The sequence below is a fragment of the Haliotis rubra genome, unplaced genomic scaffold (genome assembly GCF_003918875.1).
Source record: "Haliotis rubra isolate DU_JTF1 unplaced genomic scaffold, ASM391887v1 Scf179, whole genome shotgun sequence".
NCBI classification, from domain to species: Eukaryota; Metazoa; Mollusca; class Gastropoda; order Lepetellida; family Haliotidae; genus Haliotis; species Haliotis rubra.
In genome coordinates this window covers 107501-133172 of record NW_025765769.1, presented here as the reverse complement: position 1 = coordinate 133172, position 25672 = coordinate 107501, and the positions used below count along the sequence as shown (strand labels likewise).

At 43.7% G+C, this 25672-nt stretch overlaps 1 protein-coding gene across 1 annotated transcript in view; it reads left to right on the top strand.

Moving 5' to 3' along the window:
• The first annotated feature begins 1171 nt into the window (after window positions 1-1171).
• Window positions 1172-25672, top strand: part of LOC124273258 — a 37919-nt gene continuing 13418 nt past the window's right edge. The window contains exons 1-6 of the mRNA XM_046708472.1: window positions 1172-2096; window positions 17267-17354; window positions 20524-20669; window positions 23239-23548; window positions 23930-23933; window positions 24495-24592. Coding sequence (XP_046564428.1) covers window positions 1967-2096; window positions 17267-17354; window positions 20524-20669; window positions 23239-23548; window positions 23930-23933; window positions 24495-24592 — 776 coding nt within the window. The 5' untranslated portion in view covers window positions 1172-1966. The remainder of the gene's footprint in view (window positions 2097-17266; window positions 17355-20523; window positions 20670-23238; window positions 23549-23929; window positions 23934-24494; window positions 24593-25672) is intronic.

Sequence of the window (25672 nt, the reverse complement as noted above, 5' to 3'; positions counted from 1 at the left end):
ACATATACAATAATACCTAGCAGAACAGGAAATGTAAGTTAACTGGCAAATCATTATGTCTAGTGATGCATTATCTCAAATGTATTGTTTTATTGACTAAGTTGCTCGTTCTTACATGCATTCGCAGAAGGGATACGAGTACATGTAGTTGTATGCTTGTGTGCGTATATACTCAAGGTGAGGTGAGGTCACATTGGGTTTAACATCGTGCTTGAGAATATTTCGCTCATATGACGACGTGCATGCGCGTGTATGTGTATGTGCGGCTGCTTGTACTAGCCAAGACTTAGGCTGGTTTTATAGTGCTAGCTCACTGACATACCATGCCGCAGTGAAGCATGAATACCCCACTCAGACACATTATACTGACTCCGAGCCGACCAGTCCTTGTTGTACCAATTAATGCCGAGCGCCAGACAAGGACCAACAAGTACCATATTTTAACATCTTTTGGTATGACGCGGTCGGGTATCGAAATAAACTCAAGGAAATACGACATTTCGAATGCTCGGTCGTTAAGCCAATTGTTGCATCGCGGGAACCCGAGAACCACCAAAGGATGCATTGTGGGATAATGTAGACTTATACGGAAGTTTACGCAGAAATACGTTCTCGTTTATCCGTACCAAAGGAAATGGTTGATCGAGTTGTCCGTCTTAAACACAACATAAACATGGTTATACTAACGAAAACACGATTCATTTTTATGAAGGCCCGGGGTGTTAACTTTTAATCGCCATTTGCAATTAATACGCACCATAAGGGTCCCGATGTTTTCAATGAACCATTGAAGATTTGAATGCGTGTAATGCGCATTGGCGAGGTCCCAGCGTTAAGAGATTAACTGATCATATATGGCAGGCTGACTTACGCAAACTCGGACGTACATTGGACGTAACGAATACAACCGCCAGGTCACTTTCCGACAAATAATTTATCCGATTAGATCAGCATAGTTTCTCACTCTTAGTAACCCATGTTTCGTCAGAGTGATCTAAATCTCCTTCTGACGTCATGAAAAGGACACATGTTTCTCATTTCTGAGACACTGGTTGGATCAACGTTAGAAGATCTTACTGCGCGCTAAGTGGTTGTGAGCAGACGACCGAACTAGCCCATTGTTCTGTAGCTCCCATGTTACCGATATCTCCACTTACCGTCCTGGTATTGATACAATAACGCGAACAAATCATATTTATGTTTTCAAAGCGCTGGTATAGTGTGTCTCCGAGGTGTATACGCTTATAACATCCAGGGATTGTTTCTTGGGCGTGCTGCGCAAAGCCGAAGTTGCGTGTGGAGATCGCTTCGTCTGATTGAGTCGGGGCCTCTGAGCTGAACACGGCGTTTCTCAGGGCGAGGGTTTAGTGGACGGGAAACATACTGGCGTCCAGGTTGCTTGCCAAGGTGTAATTTGGAGGTGAACTTGTCCGATAGTCAACATTTCTTGGATATATTGTGACATTTACAGCGACAGTACTTTAAGCGGGAATCACTGACTCAGAGCAGACGATATTCGTCAAATGACTGCGAACGGATTCAAGGACACCAGATTAACAAACAAGTGTGGCGTAAGTGGGTGAATCTAATTACTGGAAGTCCATGTTTGACACAGTTCGGGCTTCTTAGTATGAGAATGAGGACTAAAAGATCCACGAAGTAGAAACTTAATCCAGGACCATACAGCACCTCGGGTAAACAGACACTTCAAAGTACGAATCTGTGAATTCGATAAAAAACTGATTCGTAGAACATATCAGGAAGAGGGAGTGTTCGTTGAATAGACATTCCGGATATTCGGACTGATTTCTACAGAAAAGGGCAAAAGGACATTCCGGGTGTTAGAGATATAATGATCTACCAGTGGCGTGTCCTTGTGTCGTCTTCACCATCAACCAATCAGACGTGCTGCTGATACCCCACAAACATAACCGTCGTCGACGAAGGTTCCAGCGCAGTCGTCATCATGCCGTCGATGTATGAGCGGGTAGTGGCCGTTGTGGACAGGCCGCCAGATCTACGGACAGACTTTGAATGCCAGGAGTTTGTGCCTTGGTTTAGGAACAAGGCTACGTTATTCAAGTCAGTCAAACCAGGTAATGTGGCTTGTTTATATATATATAAATATACACTTGGAGAAAAGTTCAGTAACATCACAGATTATGTATATCACGAAGATCCATGTATTGTTTGGTAAGATCTTTATATTACTGTGAACTTTTTTCTATTAAGTCTAAGATACCAGTTACACCTGTCGAAATTTTAGAACTGAATATTAGAAAAATATATCTTTCCTGATGGTTTCAAGGACTTAAAGTCCTTCAGCATCTACTACTACTACTACTACTACTACTACTACTACTACCGGAATAGTTTGAAACTAAGTCCTTACTTAATTGATTTCGATTTCTATAGTTCAATATGAGTGTCATAATGTAAACTAAAATTGTTTTCTTAGAAAATACATCGGAATATATGGAAAGATTTAGAATATATGGAAAGAAATTTTCAGGTGCATATAATTATCTATATCCAATTATTTGAAATTTCATTCTAAATATCAACACTTAAGCATCTAGTGAACAACAGTTTTCTTAAGGCATTATCCTAAGGTCACCACCACCATTCGATATTTCATATGGATTTTAAACACGTGTATTAGGAAGGAAATGATAGGATCACTATTTCTAAGCTTGATCACGTTTGAGATATATATTGTATGCCCACTTGTAACACTAGCTTCGTTATGGATAATTGCCTGGATACCAGTCATGTTTCCCGCACCAACAATGGAGGAATACCATTTAAACCGTATAATGTTCATAGTTGTCTGTCTCTGTGTGTACTATGTAACAGTAAATTCATAATTTGATTTCTTCGTGGGAAACCCGGGTTAGAACTGATCCCAAAGAACCGATGCTTGCCGTAAGAGGTGACCCAGTGGATTGGACATTAGGTTTGTGTGAGTGAGTGAGTTTAGTTTCACGCCACACTCAGCAATATTCCAGCTATATGGCGGCGATTGTAAATAACTGAGTCTAGACCAGAAAATCGAGTGATCAACAACACGAGCATCGATCTACACAATTGGGAACCGATGACATGTGTCAACGAAGTCAGCAAGCCTGACCACCCCATCCCGTTAGTCGCCTCTTACGACAAGCATGGGCTACTGAAGATCAATTCTAACCCGGATCTTCACGGGTTTGGACATTAAGACTCACTGACTTGGTAGATAGCGTGTACCGTTACCCCAACGAGGCCGATCGTTGCTCACAATGTCGACCACTAGATCGTCTGGTTCAGACTCGATATTACCAGCTACTGTCATAAAGGTGCAATATTGCTGAATACGACGTTAAACAAATATTAAATGACCAAACAAACAAACAAATAATTTGCTTGATAGATTAAAACACAGGGAACAGACAGGTTGATTTCTTCGTGATCAGGGTAGTATCACACGGGCCAAGCTTGCTTACGTTTTACATGCAATGCCTTATATTGTTTCGTCAAGGTGTTTGATCGTTGTAAACCAAATATGTGTATCTAAAGTGCGTATGTTTAAAGGGTCAATACGTCTAAGGAAAATATGCTTAAAGGAGCAATACGTCTAAGGAAAATATGCTTAAAGGAGAAATACGTCTAAGGAAATATGCTTAAAGGAGCAATACGTCTAAGGAAAATATGCTTAAAGGAGCAATACGTCTAAGGTAAATATGCTTAAAGGAGCAATACGTCTAAGGAAAATATGCTTAAAGGAGCAATACGTCTAAGGAAAATATGCTTAAAGGAGCAATACGTCTAAGGAAAATATGCTTAAAGGAGCAATACGTCTAAGGAAAATATGCTTAAAGGAGCAATACGTCTAAGGAAAATATGCTTAAAGGAGCAATACGTCTAAGGAAAATATGCTTAAAGGAGCAATACGTCTAAGGAAAATATGCTTAAAGGAGCAATACGTCTAAGGAAAATATGCTTAAAGGAGCAATACGTATAAAGAAAATATATTTCAAGGGGCAATACGTATATGGAAAATGTTGTTCAGGTGTGCGTTAAAGGGCTATGGGGGAAACATGTAAGCAAGTAGTTATCATCAATGTTCCCTATACCATGGAACCAAAGACCTAGTTCCACCATGACACCGCCGATACGCAGTGGACAGATGGTAAACAACATTGTATGTCTCTTGTGGGCAGTTAGTGCGAGAACAGTGAACCTCTCTCGTAAATAACCTGTCGCATTTATTCCCGAAACAGATTCGATTGGGCGTCTAAGCTAATTGCGGTGAATGATATGAAAGAAGTATTGTAGATGAGAGTTAAATGCGGTCATATTTCACATGGCGTTCAGGGTCGCTCTCATTTCGACATCAAACTAGGAGATTCTACAACACAAATTATGACTGTCTGTAACACTTCTAGTTAAATCAGTCTACTTTATTTCAAAAGCTAAAATACCGATGCTATGAATAAATGAACAGAAGAAATTGGCGGATTGTATTTGTATCCAAATTGATGCTTTCACTCTCCGTATATTTATAGTCGGCGGCTGACAAATTACGTATGTTAAACATCAGTGACCTCGTGTACGTGTAATTGTCGTACTTGAGTTAAACAGTCGTGTCTGGGTTATTTTGTATTGAACGTTGTTCAATATTCGTACAATTACCCCCGGGTTCACTGATGTTTGACGGACATATTCCCGGCACCGACTCTGGTAATGCAGTTTCACGGTGCTTGCTTTAACACTGAGCAGGTCGTGGTGGTTGTTGACTAAAGCCTCATACAATCGGCTTACAACACAGTGTCATTACCCTTGATTCCCGCACCAATAGTCAGTGCACGCATTGGGGTCGGAGGGGTTGTAGCCCGAATTAGCGAGTACTTCACCTGTGTTGTAGTCTCTCTCTCTCTCTATTATCGGATGTTTTGTTTGTAAGAAATAAATATGCCCAATTCTTTATAAATTTTCCCAAAGCGTGCATTGTTGTGTCAGTCTACCCCCATCATGTTGACAGGTCGTGATGTAGAGGAAATACTGCCCATTTTGTTCCTTCTCTCTTCTCTCGCACACACACACTCTCTCTCTCTCACACACACACACACACACACACACACACTCTCTCACACACACACACACACTCACTCACACACACACACACTCTCTCTCTCTCTCTCTCTCTCATCACACACACACACACACACACACTCTCTCCCCTCTCTCTCACGCTTCTCTTCCGTCTGCCCTCGTCTTTCTATTTCTTTCTATCTCCTATCATCCTGTTCTCTGTCTTCGTCTGTGTCGCCAGTGACATCCAATCATCCTCCTCTCTTCTTCCCCAGTCTGTCTGTCTTCCGTCATGTCTGTTCTTTCCTAGATACGAAGATGACAGTATAATTATCAGTTGTTTGAGAGGCAAATATTTCTAACAGGTAGAATTATATCTCTCACCATAAAGGAATCTTCATGATTGAGTAGGGACGGTGGGGTAGCCTAGCGGTTAAAGTGTTCTCTCGTCACGCCAAAGACCCGGGTTCGATTCCCAACATGGCTACAATGTGTGAGGCCCATTTCTGGTGTCCCCAACCGTGATATTGCTGGAATATTGCTCCGGAAATACCATACCATTGTTTAGTTTTATATGTAATGTACCTTATCATCCATCATTCTGGTTATATCATCATGTTCGACCACGGTCATCACCATCATCATCATCATCATCATCATCACCATCATCATCATTATCAAAACCATTCAATACTGTATTAAATAATGTTCACGGTTTGAGAGTATTAACCTGTCGGGCGAACGCCTAACGATGGTTATCAAATCTCTGAATACCTGAGTGCGATATTTGACTTGAACAGCGAAACAGTATTCCGGATTAAATATACAGTTGTTTTTGTGTTGGCGACGCGCCAAGGACGTTTCCCACGCAATGCCGCCTCATAGCCAGGCTAACTACTTGTTATGGCTTAATGGACCTCGACCATTTTCTGGTGTATTGAATCACGTTTACGACAACTTATTAAAACCCCATGTAGAGATGTACGCAGCAGGAGAGAGAGTGTGAAAAAAGAGAGAGAGAGAGAGAGAGAGAGAGAGAGAGAGAGAGAGAGAGAGAGAGAGAGAGAGAGAGAGAGAGAGAGAGAGAGAGAGAGAGAGAGAGAGTTAACCGTGAATCTTGTTTGTTACAATATTCGATTTTCAGTGAAATGTAGATATTGAAATGACATAACGGAATGTTATATGTCGTAAAACTTTCGAGGATATTTTCCCTACGACAACTCACTTTGATCACCTAAAGTTCGTGAATAATATAATTACGAGTTTATCACGTGCATTTCATCTATTAACACCTTTCTAAAACCCACAGAAAACACCAACAGTCTACGTCATGCTTGCCAAACCTCGAATTTACAGCGGAGGGATACGGATAATGGAGGTTGCACAATCTTCGCGTCAAAATAATAACCCATATATATCAACATCTATTATAAAGATGGTTTTCCTTTATTCTTCAGAACTGCACTATCGTTTTTATGAGATTTTAAATACGCTGACATGGAGCGACCACTTGCCGGTCTATTCAGAAGCAAGTAATATGATCATCCGGTAAATGCGATAACAACTATGCTATAATAAAAACTGAAGCATTAATTATGAACATCACGTTTTGTATAGACCGAGATTCGTTTGCCGGTGTTGTCTATTTGACAAAGTGAAAAGTACGCATTCACCTTAAATTCACCAGGTGTATGTTATTTTGTTTGAATGGAATATGTCATCCAAGTACCCTCGGTTTTGACCCATGGTGCAACAACGTATGACGTCATCCCTCTCAGATACGCCGGATTAGCGGTACTTCTCTTGATGCCATGGGGGCGGTGGAGTGGCCTAGTGGTTAATGCGTTCGCTCGTCACGCGGAAAACTCGAGTTCGATTCCCCACATGGGTATAATGTGTGAAGCCAATTTCAGGTATCCCCCGCCGTGATATTGCTCGAAAATTCAGGAAGCCATGCTATGTTGAAACACGCATTATCTACTTTTTCTTTGCAGACAATGAAATATACACGTTATAATTACGAGAGAGAGAGGCATGTTCGAGGCAACTTCGTTTCTATTATGGCTACTCTACGATACAATCAGGCGCAGTAATATTCTACTTCAGTCGCGGACGAATGTGCAGCGAATGCATAATAATCCATGCATTATGCATTACAATATATACCCACTTGCAGTTGAACCTGCTGACGAATGCCTGTAGGTTTATGCTTGTTTGTACCTTGTGACCTGAATGTGGCGTCATGATATCTCGATCGCTGTAATGCAAATATGAATAGACCTGTGTTAATAATCACACTATAAGTACGTGAGTGTGTCTCACAGTCCCCGAACCGCACTATTTCCCTTCTATCAACCCTTTCTACAATGCTGAAGCCCTGAATGAAGCAAGTCTAGATTTCTTCAGCATCTGAATCTCTCATCTCACTGGGGCTCCTTTACACTTTAAAAAGAATTATTTGTTTCCCTTAAAAATACATTATATTAAGAGACTAAGGGCCTATTCGATTATCCTAAACCGGTTTTGGTTTCGAGAAAACCATGCACTCGATCATGTCGAAACCTAAAACTAGGTTCTGAAACTTCGAAACCATCTCCGAGGCAGGTTTCGCAGTTTCAGTTTCGCGTTCTCTCACAACAAACATGGCGGGCACGAAAGCGCCAAGTTCAGCTGATCTTGGTGGCAAAATAGAGCAGCAGTTTTTGGAACCGAAATAATGATAAAAATCAACTGAGAACTAGGAAAATATTATTTAAAACCCCAGTCTACTGAACATGCCTATTTTATGTAACTGTATGTATATAATTACTTGTAACAGTATAATTACATATACGCAAATATTTACCTCCAAAAGCATCTCATCTCTGTATTATTTGTTAATTCACTGATAAAATGAAAAACATATGCTGTCATCCAATTCGTTCCACATATACAGTAGCTGAGACATTTTTCTGGTATCCATTTTGAAACCGGATGGTGAAACCATCGACTCGTTTATAAAACTAGAAACTAGTTTCACTTTGAAACCATGTATCCGAAACCAGACACTCGTTAATAACAGGAGAAATCAGTTTCAAAAACCAAAACCAGTTTCGCAATAATCGAACAGGCCCTAAGTGTCAGTTTAGAAGTACACTAAACGCCTAAAGAAACGTTACCCTCCTTCCTTAATGACGGAGGTACCTATCTAAAGCTGGCGTTGTGATGCGTGGACGTCCATTTCTTGGTCTGTCTACGGTGACCCCATCAGTCTGTCTGAAGCCCTGAATAAGTCTTATAACCGTGATACGGTGGCATCCGAGGGCGTTGGCAACAGCATTGTATGTCGACCCCATCTGCACCATTACAATGATTCTTTCTCTCTCTTCAGCTGTTAATCGTGTTATATTTCTCGTACTTGTGTATCATATCATGCATTCTAGTCTCTCTTTATACCCTATAGAAACATTCTGCATGTGAAATGGATGCAAATACTGCTTGAATATTGTTGCGTTTTGGCGATTGATATTGCTATGTGTAAACAGAAAATGGAAAAATGTTACTTTGCAAGCAAAAATGTTATCAAAGATAATTTTAGATGTTCCTAAACATTTTTTCACAATATCAAAGACACGTTTTACTTGTTTTCACTAATGCAAATTAGCAGAAAATGTTTTAAAAGGCTGAAATCATAGGAATTAATATTTAACAATTTTACACTCTACAACAGTTTGTTCTTGTTTTAATATTTGGAAAATGGTGACTTTAAATAGTTTATCTTTCAACCAATCTAAATCACTGTTATTGGTTTATTTCGGCATGGACGAAAATAGGACAATTTAATTCTTCTGAAAAAAGATGCATTTCACCTAAATATGAATGCATTTGAGAATTTCTTTTCGTGATTTGCATAAAGCTGTGTTGTTAAGCTTTCTTTTAAACTAATACATACTATCTTTGATAGTTTTAAAGCAATTCATAATGGTAGGAGGGTAACGTTTCTTTTGGCGCTTAGTGTATGTGAGTGAGTGACATGGGTTTTACGCCGCTTTGTACAGTGTTACGGTTGCATCCCGGCAAGTCAGATAGATATGGATAGAGTGATGCAGGCCTTTAAGTGATGACAGCAGGCTGTACCGTACACGGTATAGAAAGACACACTGTAAATGATTAAGGCACCCAACGTGTAAGTGAGTGAGTTGAGTTTAACGCTGCTTCCCCCAGTATTTCAATCGCTTGTCAGTTTGTTGGAGTAGTGTCCGAAGTGACTTAGATGTTTGAAGAAACCCGTGAATATAGTGCTGAGAAACATAGAAAGAGAATCAGTACGAGCCTGGCATTCAATCCTTGATCACAGATTCCTGCCACTACTAAGGGACGCAACTTTACACAGCGAAGTGTAGCCACACAGGCCAATGGGACACCCGTCTTTCAGACACCAACTGAAATATGTTGCGTATCAATGATCTAGTTTTAAAATGTATCTGGGCGGTAAATATCAACAGACTTGCTCTGGGATTTGTTTGTGAACAGTTACTCGAATAATGATAATGTGTATACTCCTACAAAAACGGTTCGAGTCCCAAGTTAGCAATCATCATTCAAAACCAGACATTTTGCTTACAGGTCACCTCCCTCCAGGCTTCCATTCACGCCTCCGTGGCCAGATACAACTGGAATATTTATCAACTTACTCGCTTCCAGTCATAGCTGGGCGGTGGGGTAGCCTAGTGGTTAAAGCGTTCGCTCGTCACGCCGAAGGCCCGGGTTCGATTTCCCACATGGGTACAATTTGTGAAGCCCATTTCTGGTGTCCTCCGCCGATATTGCTGGAATATTGCTAAAAACGGCGTAAAACCATACTCAGTCAGTCAGTCCAGTCATAGCTGGACTATTGCTGAGTGCGGCGTAAAACTAAACTCACTCGCTCGCTTCCAGTCAGTGAAGAAACATTTTACTGCAGACTCGACCAGTGTAGTGGTGAAGCTACTGTTCTTCAGCACCCCATACGCGTCGTAAGAGGCTGTGGCGGTGGGGTAGTCTAGAGGTTAAATCTAGACTCGTCACGCCGCAGACCCGAGTTCGGGTGTGAAGCCCTTTGCTGACTTGATTGTCATCGTATCCCAGCTGCGTTTGATGCATGATCATATCAGTCACCGGATTGTATGGTCCAGACTCGATTATTTACAGACCGCTGTCATATAGGTTGAATATTGCTGAATACGATGTTAAACAAAACGGCCAAACAAAGAAACAAACAATTTGCTTTGTGCGGCGTTAAACAACAATCTAACAAATAACAAGACGTGGACGTCGACAGCGGGGGCAGCGACATCAGACTACAGTTCGATGATACAGCGTGATATATCACTAAGGTCAAGTCAGCTAATTCGCTTTCTTGATACTTAGTCGGCCAGCAAAGGTTGGTTAGTTGGTTGTTGTTTAACGCCGCACTCAGCAATATTCCAGCTATATGGCGGCGGTCTGTAAATAATCGAGTCTGAACAGCATGATCATCGATCTGCGCAATTGGGATACGATGACATGTGTCAACTAACTCAGCGAGCCTGTCCACCTGATCCTGTTAGTCGCCTCTTACGACAAGCATAGGCTGCTGAAGATCAATTCTAAACCCGGTTCGTCCAGTAAGGGCAAAGGTATTGCATAAATTCTCTGAAAGCCGTACAACGCCAAATCCCAACGCACAGCTTGTTTTGAAGAAAACGTTTACTGTACTAAACAGTATCCACTTTGTCAGACAAAATTAAATGGAATCAATTTAAACCCATATTAAATGTTTAGGATTGACACTGCCACGCGATAGTCACAAGGCGGAAACGAGTCAACGGCTGGCCGTGTTCCTAGATTTGTCGTAGGCACTTTGATGGGGTATGGGTTTTATCGGGAAATATAGACATGTTTGTATATTCTCTGAGTTAAGTTAAAGTTGTGTTATCTAAATCTAAATCACAGTGCTGACAATATACATGAAATATCAGCAGCTTATGACCATCAGCACAGCCATGTGCAGATCAGCTGCCTGCGTGTAATTAACCCTAATGAACCTTAGAGTATGGCCGGCTGGCCACGGAAGTTTAACATTGTGGATGAGGTGCATGCTGGATACTGCAGGTTGACCATACATGTATCGTAAAGACGATACAGGGCAGTCTGACAGTCAGCATAGTAGATAGACAAAGAATTCTGAATGTAAGGGACTTGACCCTCGGACAGCGGCTAGGAGGTGGGCTGACGATCGCCTCTGTGATGCTGCCTGGCCGTTGCTGCACTATCATGTAATTACTTACTTAGCTGACGAATAAAGTGTTGCGGACCCACTGATGGACTTTTTGTGTTTGAAGAGACAATATCCCACAAAACGCTTTAACCAGCCCGTGTTCCTAGATTGGTCTGATACGAGGTCGGCGCAGTGATATCATACATAGCAATTCGCTGTACAATGTTTTGCGTTTTTTAATTCAAGTCGTGTGTGAGCTTTGATGTGTACGATAAGACTTTAGGTATTATATGGACCGATGCGCGTTATTTAAGAAATGAGAAATGCTTTTAGAAATTGTTGCGAAAGTTATCTGACTTGTTTTCTAAATGAGAACTGGACTATGTTGATATGACACATTATGTTGTTATGTTTTAGACTTACTGACTGACTGAGTTTGGTTTTACGCTGCTTTTAGCAATATTCCAGCAACATCACGGCGGGGGACACCAGAAATGGGCTTTACACATTGTACCCATGTTGGGATTCGAACCCGGGTCTTCGGCGTGACGAGCCAACGCTTTAACCACTAGGCTACCCCACCGCCCTTTAGACTTACACAACAATAGAATACCACGTTAGCTAAAATCAGATTTCTTTAGGCGACGTAGATATAGAGATTACAACACCTGTGTCGGACACAAACACGTACCTTACAAAGACTTGTTTGAAAAGTGAGTTACGTTATAACATGTTGTAAAAACATTGTTAGTGTTTGAGTGGCATGAGAACATTAATCAGTAATTTAATCGAACGGACCTATATTTTCTATATTCTCAAGATCGGAATGGCGCATTAATACAGAACGGTAACCGGACAAAATCCCCTCCCCAAGGAAAACAATCAAACAATTTAAAGATATCCATTCAATTATTTGTCAATATTTCAACAAGGTCAAAGAGCACATAGCACATACAGAACGAAAAACAGGGATTGGGATAGAGAACTTTGACAATGGGCCATTTTTAGGATTATTAGCCATTTTCTGAATTTAGAATGGGCCACTGCCCTTGTATCAATAGTAAACTTCAAAATTTTAATGGGTCATTTTTTATTCTGATGTGCAAAATGGCCATGGCCCCTGCCTTTCCCAATCACTGAAACAGGTAATTTGTGACGTCATCCAGCCTACTTCTTACTACTTGCACCAGATCGACTCTCAACAAGACATTTTCGTCATACCTTTGGATCATAATACGATGACAATGATGATACTAGATACAGAGAAGAACATTTATTAACACTCTAAAACCATGCAGTTAGACACAGACATAAGTGAGTTCGACCAAAGCATTAACTTATTAATACATGTATATTCTAATCATGAGAGTTGTCCGTCATAATATGACCTTAGGTCATCACCGTGGTGTAGCCAATGACGGACTCGATCTCACATATCATTCGTCACCACTCGCCCCTTTCCGTAACCTCCAAGAAGACATTCCGACTTGTCTCGGAATATCACCTATGTGGAGGTTGTCCTGGGAATGGCTGATGAATCATAGGTTTGGGCTGTCCAAACCAAGAGGTGAAGTTATGAGCAATAGCCGACGATAGCAAGCACTAACCTAAACTGGCCCTTGGATTCTTTAAGTAGTCTATTACTACTTTTATAAGTCGCTGGGGCTAATTCCCAGCGATTAACAGATTTAGGTTTCCAGGTGAAACATTTTGTTAAACATGTTTGGATGAGGGTTTATTTTTGGGTCTTAAGAGAAGCAGGGGTTTGTCAGAATATTCGAAAAACGCCTGTATTTTTTTCTTATCTAATATTTGTGTTTTGAGGTGAGGTGAAATTGGGTTTAACGTCGTGCTTGAGAATATTTCGCTCATATGACGACGTGCATGCGTGTGTATGTGTATGTGCGGCTGCTTGTACTAGCCCAGACTTAAGCTGGTTTTATAGTGCTAGCCCACTGAGATACCATGCCGCAGTGAAGCATGAATACCCCACTCAGACACAGTATACTGACTCCGAGCCGACCAGTCCTTGTTGTACCCATTAATGCCGAGCGCCAGGCAGGGATTTGTTTTGTAATCCTCTGTCTTTGAATTGCTGAAATGGTCTTTAAACTCGTTATCTGAAACTACCGCCATTGTCTGCACCGCGTCTGTTACGTTATGTCACAACAGACAGGCCCTACTCCCACTTGACAACATTCGTGGTCGCTGCAACACAGTCGTTAGAAGCTTATAGGATTTGAAATTGACCCCACTCCCTGTCTTGCCATGTGCAAATGGCGGAACTAACCAGTCGCCCATCCAGCAGGTTAAACCTGGAGGAGTTAATGGCTTGACAATGATACGTGGCATGACCTTACCTCGAGAATCCAACCTGATGGTCAAAAAGTAACGCCAAGCCACTTCACATTCGATACTTTAACTATATTAGAGGCCCATGGTTATTACCTCGAGGACTGAAATCAATACAAATTGGGGGCGGTGGGGTTGCCTAGTGGTTAAAGCGTCCGCTCGTCACGCCGAAGACCCGGGTTCGAATCCTTACATGGGTACAATGTGTGAAGCCCATTTCTGGTGTCCTCCGCCGTGATATTGCTGGAATATTGCTAAAAGCGGCGTAAAGCCAAACTCACTCACTCACTCAATACAAATTGACCGAAATTTAACAAGCAGGGATGGCAAACCTTTTACATTTAACGACATATGTTGGTAACCATAGCAAATAATCATTGTATCCGTGGAAACGGATATGAAGAGAATGTTGATATTTTTATTAGATATTGACTTTCAGTGTGTATTTCTCTTTATACGTATATCTAACGTGCCGTACTGAACACAGAAACCGTTAGACAAATTAAATTTGTTGGTATTGCTATTTCAGTCGAAGTTAACCATTTTCCGGTTGGTTAGAAAAGCGGCATTATATATAGGTTCCTACTCACTAACTATCAATGCCCCGCAAGCCGCTGACACGCTGTCTGTTTCCGTATTAAAATGGTGACATAGTGGAAACTAATTGTCTTACCGAATCCCAAATTCTGGCCATTCGAGTGAGTGAGTTTAGTTTTACGCCGCTTTTAGCAATATTACGGCGGGGGACGCCAGAAATGGGATTCACACATTGTATCCATGTGGGGAGTCGAACCCGGGTCTTCGGCGTGACGAGCGAACGCTTTAACCACTAGGCTACCCCACCTTCCTCTCATCATGCTAAGGGTACATTTCAGGAAACGGTTTTATGAAGTGAAGGGAGTAATCATTACATGTCATAAGTTGATGTAATAATTTCATGAAATTCGTGTCTATTCATGGAAATTGGGTAGAGTCATTTAGAGAGTGTCGTACACTGGACTCACGGTGTCTACTTTCGAGGAGCTACGGTAACCGAGCCTGGGCCAGGGAATATGGATGTCGGGTGTATGGAAGATATTTTCAGTTTACTGCAATTTAAATATACAAATTTATAAATAGAAGGAATATTAATTGAAAAAATAATGGAAACACCCTTCGTTCCTGCAAACACGCGTCTTACCGATAACTGTTCTGGTAAAGTGTCTGACAAATGCGCGAAAACACTCGAAACTGTGCCCCTAAATTACAATCACTACTGTATATTTGTATTATGTATATAAATGAGAATCTCTGTTATGCGATGCTCATTCATAGGATGCATGTAAAACTGCCTGTGTTGGTTAAAGGTTTGTTGTTTAACGCCGCACTCAGCAATATTCCAGCTATATGGCGGCGGTCTGTAAATAATCGAGTCTGGACCAAACTATCCAGTGACTAACACCAACAAATAACAAGACGTGGACGTAGACAGCGGGGACAGCGACATCAGACTACAGTTGGATGATACAGCGTGGTATATCACTAAGGTCAAGTCAGCTAATTCGCTTTCTTGATACTTAGTCGGCCAGCAAAGGTTGGTTAGTTGGTCGTTGTTTTACGCCGCACTCAGCAATATTCCAGCTATATATGGCGGCGGTCTGTAAATAATCGAGTCTGGACCAGACAGTCCATTGACCAATAGCATGATCATCGATCTAAGTGATTGGGATACGATGACATGTGTCAACTAACTCAGCGAGCCTGACCACCCGATCCTGTTAGTCGCCTCTTACCACAAGCATGAGTTACTGAAAACCAGTTCTAACCCGAATCTTCACGGGCCTGCTGAAGGAGGCATCACACAGGTAGGACTGAGGCCCAAGACACAGTCATCCATCCAACCAATCTCTGCAACCACCGATGCTTGACCTGACCTATCTTCACTGGTCCATATTGTCTGTAGTAGCCGTATTTTGAGCAAACCCACATGCCTAAGGTGAGACCACATGTTATTCGATGGTTATGTGTTTGATACGGGTACCACAGGCAGTATTCGTATCAAATACATAATCATCGAATAACACGTGGTCTCACCTTAGGTAAGTGAGTTTGTTCAAAATTGTCTCTGTTCACCAAACAGGGAATGGGTACCCGGTGGGATTTGTCATATGACCATTAACCTTCTAGCGCCTCACAGGCAGCTTGGGTTATTCGGGTCACATTGTCCATCGTTTGCATGCGGCGGTTCAGCGCTATAAGTGGCCTTATTATTTAATATTTGTTTCTCTTTTTCACGCCATTAAACAGAAATAGCTGACTGTTTATTTTCTCTTTTTCTGACATAACCATGACAACATAATCACAACCGACGCAGTGTGATCATTAACTAGGAGACAGATTCACAGGTAAACGTATCATATATCCATTGTCTGCCTGTCATATCAACTGGTCACTTCTTATCAATAGAACCCTGAACTCTTCAACTCTTATCGTTGACCAGTGGACATCCATACACTCCAGTCTGTGAAGATATAGTCCAACCCAAACCCGTTTCTATGTATCAGGTACTATATGAAAGGCTTGCATATACATAGCTGCCACTTAACAATGGAAACCGCTTCTACGCTGTGGGCGTATTTTGTTGCCATGTTTGTTTCCAGACTGGTGTCCTTGAGATGAGATGAATGCGTCTATGGGGATAATGTTATTGTCAGCGGTATATTCACGAGATAATAAAGAGGATTATAAGCATGTCTCTTTTGTCGTTCTTTGTGAAGCCGGAACAAGTCTAAGCTTTAAGCGCAGGTTCACCGCTTGAAGGCGAGGAACCACAATTGTCTTGTTATGGTAGACAGCGGGACATCAATGTTGAGTCATTGTGTTGGTTAATGTGCTTACGGGATTAACATCAGTAAACCGACATTAATTATTCGGGAAACTAATAACAGAACTATGTGGAAATGCTCATTCTGTCCTTGACATTAATATATCACTATGACGCGGGCAACAGGGTGGGGGTTGTGATAATCACAGCTTATTATAATAATAATAATAATAATAATAATAATAATAATAATGATGATCACAATACTTATGCCTCAGGTAAAACAATCGTAACATGGGAACATACAATTACCCGGCTGCTCCATTGTGTGCTTTTGAAAGTTGTGCTTGGGAGTAACTTTTAGCAATATTCCAGCTATATCACGGCGGGGGACACCAGAAATGGGCTTCACACATTGTGCCCATGTGGGGAATCGAACCCGGGTCTTCAGCGTGACGAGCGGACGCTTAAACCATTACACTACCCCACCGCCCTTAAAGTTGTGTTTGGACATACCAGTCGTTCAAAATCCTAGAATACGAAGCTGTTTGGTGACTTGTTTTGTGGCCGAACTCACTTGATTCCAGTCAAGCACTTACTACACCCCACGGGGTGCATGCTCAGTGCGTTTAACAATTTGGTGAAACCAGCAAGAACCGTCAAATATCAGTGCTAATCCTCGACCGTAGTTTCTGACATGTTCAGGGGACGTAACTCTCTGCAGCGAATTAGGCAACCTCAATCCACTGAGCCACCGTTCTCTCCCCGTTCGGTATGTTGCTAGTGACGTCACATGTCATTATATTGTTTATTTTTTCTTTCAGAAATTGTTAAAGATGTCATTAAGCATAGCAGTTTTGAGAAGAATTGTGCAGATGACGTCATCATCCAACAGGGTGACCAAGGCGACAAGTGAGTATACTTACCTTAAATGGTATTAATAATTGCCACTATTGTTAGTGACGTATTTTTCTTTTGAGGTGATGTTTACCCTTAGCAATAGTTTAGGGACTTGTACATTATTGACATAAACCACTGACTCCGATCGATGAGAAATGTCCCATTTCATCCCAGGATTGATTGGTCCAGACTCAGTTATGTACAGGCCACCCTCATGTAACTGAAATATTACTGATTACTGAGTACATGCAAACAAACAAACCCTGCGATGCTGTGTTTCCTTCTTGTGGAAAATCTTAGAAACGAAGGTCACTATGTTGGCCTTAAGACGTTTGTTTTTTGGTTGTTTTACGCCGCACTCAGCAATAATCCAGCTGTATGTGTCAGTCTGTAAATAATCGGATCTGGACCAGACAACCCAGTGATTAACAGCATGAGCATCAATCTACGCAATTGGGATACGATGACATGTGAACCATGTCAGCGAGCGTGGGGCCCGTTTCACAAAGCGATCGTAGCGCTACGACTGTCATAAGTCTATGTTAAAGTATGGGAGTTACGATCACCTTAGCGCTACGATCGCTTTGTGAAACGGGCCCCTGACCTCCCGATCCCGTTAGTCGCCTCTTACGACAAGCATGGGTGGCTGAGGACCAATTCTAACCCGGATATTCACGGGTGCTGACCATTAACAAACAAAAGGCAGGGATGGACAGTTCCAGGTGTGTCTCGATTTGCTGAAGGTCACCATAACCCGACGGTGTTAAACGCTGCTCTTGCTATCAACCACTGGTTTGTCTTGTACAAGAACGATTCTTCACAAGCCGACGTGTTACGGCTACCGTGTTGCTAAATAACGTAAAACAAACAAACAAACAAACAAACAAACAAAAGTCCCCATTTCAACTCATGTTACATAATTTATTAACCGATTCTGCCACTTGAATTGAAAAGAATGCCCATATAACGGTTAATTTGTATATTTGTATGCTACAAATTCAACGACGACAATGCTCTGTGTTGTATTTATTGTATTAGTGTATGCTGGATTCTGCCCCCATTCAGTTCTTTAACGCGGATATACTTTCAAACATGACTGAACACATTCGTCAAAGCTGCCAATTTATTGAAGTATTTGCCACGAATGACATAAAAATTAATTGGTTTGGACTCAGCTATGGCAATACCTGGCACTTTTCACCTCCACAACAAAACGTTTAACGACTAAACAAAGGTAATAGTACGCGTTGGCTGTTGTAGGCTAATATTAGCAGAAAAACATTGGTATAATGGTTTAATAATAGGGCCCCGTTTCAAAACATTTGCTGTAGAAACTGTATAGTGCTTGCCAGGTTGTATGGGTTCAAGCTTGGGTCAGTGAGGGTAGTCTATAGGAGGGGTGTATGTGATCAGGTGTATAACGCTGAAGGTGTGTATACACGTGTGTCGATATGTCACTGTCATTACGTGACATTGTGTCGAACAGGTGTGACAGGTATGTGTTATGTCACATGATTGTATTTTGTGCAGAGGTCGCACGTTGGTGCCAAAGTAATTCACAACGTCTTGGATTATTAATTGTGTTTGTATTCGCTCGTGTTGAATGTGTGGAAGTAGTTCTAGCTGAAACTCTTACATGTCTAAACTGTAAAGGCATCATTGAATAAATTAGTGAGTGAATAAGTATGGTTTGACGCCGCTTTTAGCAATATTCCAGCAAATGGGCTTCACATGTTGTATCCAAGTGGGGAATCGAACCTGGGTCTTCAGCGTGACAAGCGGACGCTTAACCATTAGGCTACCCCACCGCCCCTTGAGAGGGTTGAGTGAGTCGGTGAGTGGGTGAGTCAGTGGTTGGAGTGGTTGAGTCAGTGGGTGGTTGGGTGAATTAATGATTGGTGAGTGAGTGGTTAAGTGAGTTCACGAGTGAGTGAGTTAAAATTTAAAGTCACATTGGCAGTATTTCAGTCATATATACTATCCCCCCAAAAGAAACGCATAGGTCAGAAATCTGTTGAGAAAATGTTGTATTTTCAAACATGTATAACTCGTCCACAAATAGACTTTAGTACATGAATTTTTACATCAGTTTAGAAGAAGGTAATGTCTATACAACCAAGTGGATACTTTTAGATAACGGAGACGTTGAGCGCGATGGTGACGACGTAGCACGGTCCCGACGTCGGGTCTCCTGGCTCTCAGACCAATCTCTCTCAACCTGTTCCGTACAGTTTGACCGGATATCCTCCGAAGTCCAGGCACCCTGGCTGCTGTGCTCTCACCCGTGGCAGTACGATCACGCAAATGTAGTACCCGGATGTACCGATCTTGGGCGGCAGTGGTGACTCGAGGTCTGCCTGTACGGGGACGGTCATTTGTTATACCTGTTTGGTTGTAAGGAGCTACAAGCCGTGATATCGTGCTCAGACTAACATTCAGACGCCTGGCAACAGAAGATTGGTAATATCCAGCGTGCATTCTTTCAATGGCGATTTTCCGTGTCGCAGCGTCAAGACGTGGCGTAGTGATTTGACCTTGAAACTCCTTCAAAACGAATGCCAATTTCCGAAAGTAATCTGTATTTTTATAGCCAGACAGTGCATGCTCTTTGCTGCACAATTTCAACTGGAAGGTGATTTCTGTTGCGTTGTGGCGATGCCTTTTTAATCCTTGTAAGAAATCTCATCAAAATCAATATTTTCAGGTAAAGTCGATTTTTCACTTGTGCAATTGTGTAAAATCATGTTATCAACACTTTTGTTACATATTTTGACGATTGTTTGAACACAATAGGTAATTAATAGATTTTTAAAAATACAAAACGCCTATGCGTTTCTTTGTTTGGATAGTATATATTAAGGCGTCTGAATTCATAAAGTAGCGTTGCATCCCTTCCCCGTGCCAGGATGCGCTGATCAGAATCCACGTTTCGCCCTGACCATTATGTCATTGGCGAATGCACGTTGTTTTGAAAATGACCTAAGACCATTATTTCTTTTTCGTTGGCGGAGCCAATGGGGGTTCAGGGTTCGGACCCCCCCCCCCCTTCAAAATCTGGATCCGCCCATGTATGTTACCATAGTCTCCGACCTGTGTCACATTCCTCCCTCGTTTAGTGACTTGAGTAAAGACACAGCAGCGTTAAACCGATCTCACTCACTCACTCACCGACATATTGCAGGCTGTACATCGTGCTGCGGGGAAAGGTGTCCATCTACGTCATCCACGACAAAGAGAATGAGAACGACGTCGTCGACCAGGTGCAGAGCGCGTGCAGCAAAAAGAAACTGGACAGGTCCCTCCTCGGACAGCACGTCTGGACATCAGGTAGGGTCAGATAGTGTACTGGGGTGGGTGCGAGGAGGGTAAGACACCCGGGTAGTGTACTGGGGTGGGTGCGAGGTAGGGTAAGACACCTGGGTAGTGTACTAGGGTGGGTGCGAGGTAGGGTAAGACACCCAGGTAGTGTACTGGGGTGGGTGCGAGGTAGGGTAAGACACCCAGGTAGTGTACTGGGGTGGATGCGAGGTAGGGTAAGACACCCGGGTAGTGTACTGGGGTGGGTGCGAGGTAGGGTAAGACACCCGGGTAGTGTACTGGGGTGGGTGCGAGGTAGGGTAAGACACCCGGGTAGTGTACTAGGGTTGGGTGCGAGATAGGGTAAGACACCCAGGTAGTGTACTGGGGTGGATGCGAGGGAGGGTAAGACACCCAGGTAGTGTACTTGGGTGGGTGCAAGGTAGGGTAAGACACCCGGGTAGTGTACTGGGGTGGGTGCGAGGTAGGGTAAGACACCCGGCAGTGAGTGTACTGGGGTGGGTGCGAGGTAGGTGAGACACCCGGGTAGTGTACTCGGGTGGGGTGCGAGGTAGGGTCAAATACACGTACGGGTGGTGTACTGGGGTAGATGCGAGGTAGGGTCAGATACCCGGGTAGTGTACTGGGGTGGGTGCGAGGTAGGTCAGATACCCGATAGTGTACTGGGGTGGATGCAAGGTAGGGTCATATACCTGGGTAGTGTACTGCGGTGGGCACGAGGTAGGGTCAGACACCTGGGTAGTGTACTGGGGTGGGTGCGAGGTAGGGTCAGACACCCGGGTAGTGTACTGGGGTGGGTGCGAGGTAGGGTCAGACACCTGGGTAGTGTACTAGGGTGGGTGCGAGGTAGGGTCAGATACCCGGGTAGTGTACTGGGGTTGGTGCGAGGTAGGGTCAGACACCTGGGTGGTGTACTGGGGTGGGCACGAGGTAGGGTCAAATACACGTACGGGTGGTGTACTGGGGTGGATGCGAGGTAGGGTCAGATACCCGGGTAGTGTACTGGGGTGGGTGCGAGGTAGGGTCAGACACCCGGATAGTGTACTGGGGTGGGTGCGAGGTAGGGTCAGACACCCGGGTAGTGTACTGGGGTGGGTGCGAGGTAGGGTCAGACACCTGGGTAGTGTACTGGGGTGGGTGCGAGGTAGGGTCAGACACCTGGATAGTGTACTGGGTGGGTGCAGTTAGGGTCAGACACCTGGGTAGAGTACTCAGGTGGATGCGAGGTAGGGTAAAGACACCCGGGTAGTGTACTGGGGTGGGTGCGAGGTAGGGTAAGACACCCGGGTAGTGTACTGGGGTGGGTGCGAGGTAGGATAAGACACCCGGGTAGTGTACTAGGGTGGGTGCGAGATAGGGTAAGACACCCAGGTAGTGTACTGGGGTGGATGCGAGGGAGGGTAAGACACCCGGGTAGTGTACTTGGGTGGGTGCGAGGTAGGGTAAGACACCCGGTTAGTGTACTGGGGTGGGTGCGAGGTAGGGTAAGACACCCGGGTAGTGTACTAGGGTGGGTGCGAGGTAGGGTAAGACACCCGGGTAGTGTACTCGGGTGGGCACGAGGTAGGGTCAAATACACGTACGGGTGGTGTACTGGGGTGGATGCGAGGTAGGGTCAGATACCCGGGTAGTGTACTGGGGTGGGTGCGAGGTAGGTCAGATACCCGATAGTGTACTGGGGTGGATGCGAGGTAGGGTCATATACCTTGGTAGTGTACTGCGGTGGGCACGAGGTAGGGTCAGACACCTGGGTAGTGTACTGAGGTGGGTGCGAGTTAGGGTCAGATACCCGGGTAGTGTACTGGGGTGGGTGCGAGGTAGGGGCAGATACCTTGGTAGTGTACTGCGGTGGGTGCGAGGTAGGGTCAGACACCTGGATAGTGTACTGGGGTGGGTGCGAGGTAGGGTCAGACACCCGGGTAGTGTACTGGGGTGGGTGCGAGGTAGGGTCAGACACCTGGATAGTGTACTGGGGTGGGTGCGAGGTAGGGTCAGACACCCGGGTAGTGTACTGGGGTGGGTGCGAGGTAGGGTCAGACACCTGGATAGTGTACTGGGGTGGGTGCGAGGTAGGGTCAGACACCTGGATAGTGTACTGGGGTGGGTGCGAGGTAGGGTCAGACACCCGGGTAGTGTACTGGGGTGGGTGCGAGGTAGGGTCAGATACCTGGGAAGTCTACTGCGGTGGGCACGAGGTAGGGTCAGACACCTGGATAGTGTACTGGGGTGGGTGCGAGGTAGGGTCAGACACCTGGGTAGTGTACTGGGGTGGGCACGAGGTAGGATTAGATACCCGGGTAGTGTACTGGGGTGGGCACGAGGTAGGGTCAGACACCTGGGTAGTGTACTGGGGTGGGTGCGAGGTAGGGTCAGATACACGGGTGGTGTACTGGGGTGGGCGTGAGGTAGGATTAGATACCCGGGTAGTGTACTGGGGTGGGCGGGGATGGGTCATTTAGATACTGATTATTCACTAATGATGACATAAAACATTAAAATTAGTTCACCGTGAACACATTCTGTAAGGGCTGGAATATTGCCAAAAGCGGCCTAAAATCACACTCATCACCTTTTGCAGGCGAGGGTCAAGCATTTGGCGAGGTGGCCCTGATCAAAGAGGACTGCATCCGTACGGCGAGCGTGGTGGTGGACGAGGAGACGGACCTGTTGGTTGTAGACAAGGCCCTGTACAACAGGTCAGTCAGGGATGTGATGGAACGAGAGTACAACGAGAAGACAGCCTTTGTGGAGAAGAACCCGCTGTTTAACACGTGGTCCACCAAACAGAAGCGACATCTCATCATCAGCTTGAAGAAGGAGACAGTTCATTATGGCTGCAGACTGACGAAACAGGGCCAGGCTGCCAATAATATGTACTTCATACTACGGTAAGATATCTAAAAGTTGTTGATTTCTTCGTATATTGTTTCATAGTAAAGGGGTTGGTAGGATAGGTAAGTGGATAAAGCGTTCGTTCGTCATGTCGTAAGTCCGGGTTCGATTACTCTTGGGTTCAGTGTGTGATTTCTGTTTACTGGATCACTTCTGGGTAAAACCTAACACATTTTACTCTTTTGGGCGGTAACCGGTTTCACTAAACAGGTCTTGAAGGGTAGAGGTAAAAATCTAATTACTACTTATGAATACACAATGCCAATTAGAAAGGGGTCAAATGTAACATAGTTTATATTTGGGGTTATACCTTCTCAGTGAAGTAAAGATTCTAGTACTTTTGTTGTGTTGGGTCCCATCCGAGGCTGCTCGGGTAGCTCAGTTGTGCGAGTTGCCTCCCTTGGGCTCACCAGGAACCTATGATCGTTCCAATCGAGGTTCACCATGGTTACTAGTATGTTTCTGGTTTTGTCAACCCATATATGTGTTGGTTGGTTTTACCAAAGTTTAAAATGTCTGAGACTAGCATCACTGTCGTCTTTCCTCTCACGTCACGCCGATACACCGTGACATATACTGCAGACACAACTCACTCACTTCCGCGTCTTCATTACATCGCGGTGGGGTGACCTGATGGTTAAAACACGGAAGAGTAGGGTTCGATTCTCCACGTGGGTACAACTTGTGTAGCCCATTTCTGGTGTTCCCCGACGTGATAATGCTGGAATATTGCTATAAGCGAACATACTCATTTCATGGTAGACAAATACCAGTACACAGCGTACCAAAATATCAGCAGGTGTTGCTGGTGTACCGTAAATATCAACGTCATATAGTCCTAGAATATACACGGGAGTTCGGGAGTCGTAACAATAAAGGTGGGATGTGTACTGTGTTTTTAGTTTTAATAACTGACAAGTGTGTTTTTCTTTGTTGTTTCAGGGTGAAGTGGAAATTGTGCTGGACCAGGCAGCGTATAAATTCCAGTTTCCACAACAATGGGCGGAGCTTAACACAGTGCTGCCGGAACTACTTTCCGAGTGAGTCGATAGCTTTGATGATTACAATCGGAAAACCCCGTCGTTTACTGAAGCCACAATGATGGTGCACAACATTCGTGACCAACTCGTGTTATTCCGGCACAAGCCCGAATTCCGTCTTCTTGGAGGTTACGGAAAGGGACGAGTGGTGACGAATGGGTGCACAGATAATGTCTTCCATTCGTCACCACCCGCCCCTTTCGGTTTCTTGCAATCTAAAACGGATTTGACTTGTAACGGAATAACACGAGTTGGTCAGTAATGATTCGGTTTGTCTCGGAAAATCGCAATTTCTACGAATGAGCCTTGTTCTGAGCAGAAACAGGTTGAACAACATATCAGTTTATTAATGCACATTAAGATTTCCCCATTAAATATAAAATGGCGGTAGCGTGCACAAAATATGCCATAGCGTGCATATCTTAAACACTAAAACAGCATGCCGCTCATTTGCCGCAGATTTACGTCAATATTGCATACAGTTTTCAGCTGTCCAGATATCGTCGTGTTTAATGGAACATGGCTTATTATTCTGATAATATCAGTATGTTTGTGGCAGTTTCCTTTGATCCTTTGATATTGATCATTTGGCCCGCTAGATCGATAATGTTTAAGATGTAAAAATCGTTTTAGGAGTTAATCGATGTGTTCAGGATATAATGAAACTGTTTTCGACACATGTGTTGAGTTTACAACGCCACTAAATGAAGAGGTCAGACCAGGTGTGTAAGGCTGAATTTAAACATTTCGAAATGCTTCTTATCATATTTAACCCATGGTCATTCATTCACATTCATGCAGGGCCTCGAACGTAGATTTTCTCAGGACATCTGACAATGCGTTCTTCCATAGTCATTGTGCTATACCTTTGCATCTGATTGTCTCACGGCTTCACGGTAGGGTAGGCTGGTAGGTAAGACATTTGCGTGCCAAATGCACGGGTTCGCTTCTTCAAGGGTACATGTAAAGCCCATTTGTGATGTTCATGAAGTGATTACAAATATTGATAAACGCTGCGTACAATCGTGCTCTCTCAACCACTGGCCCAAATTTAATTAACGAGATTTCAAATTGTTAAGT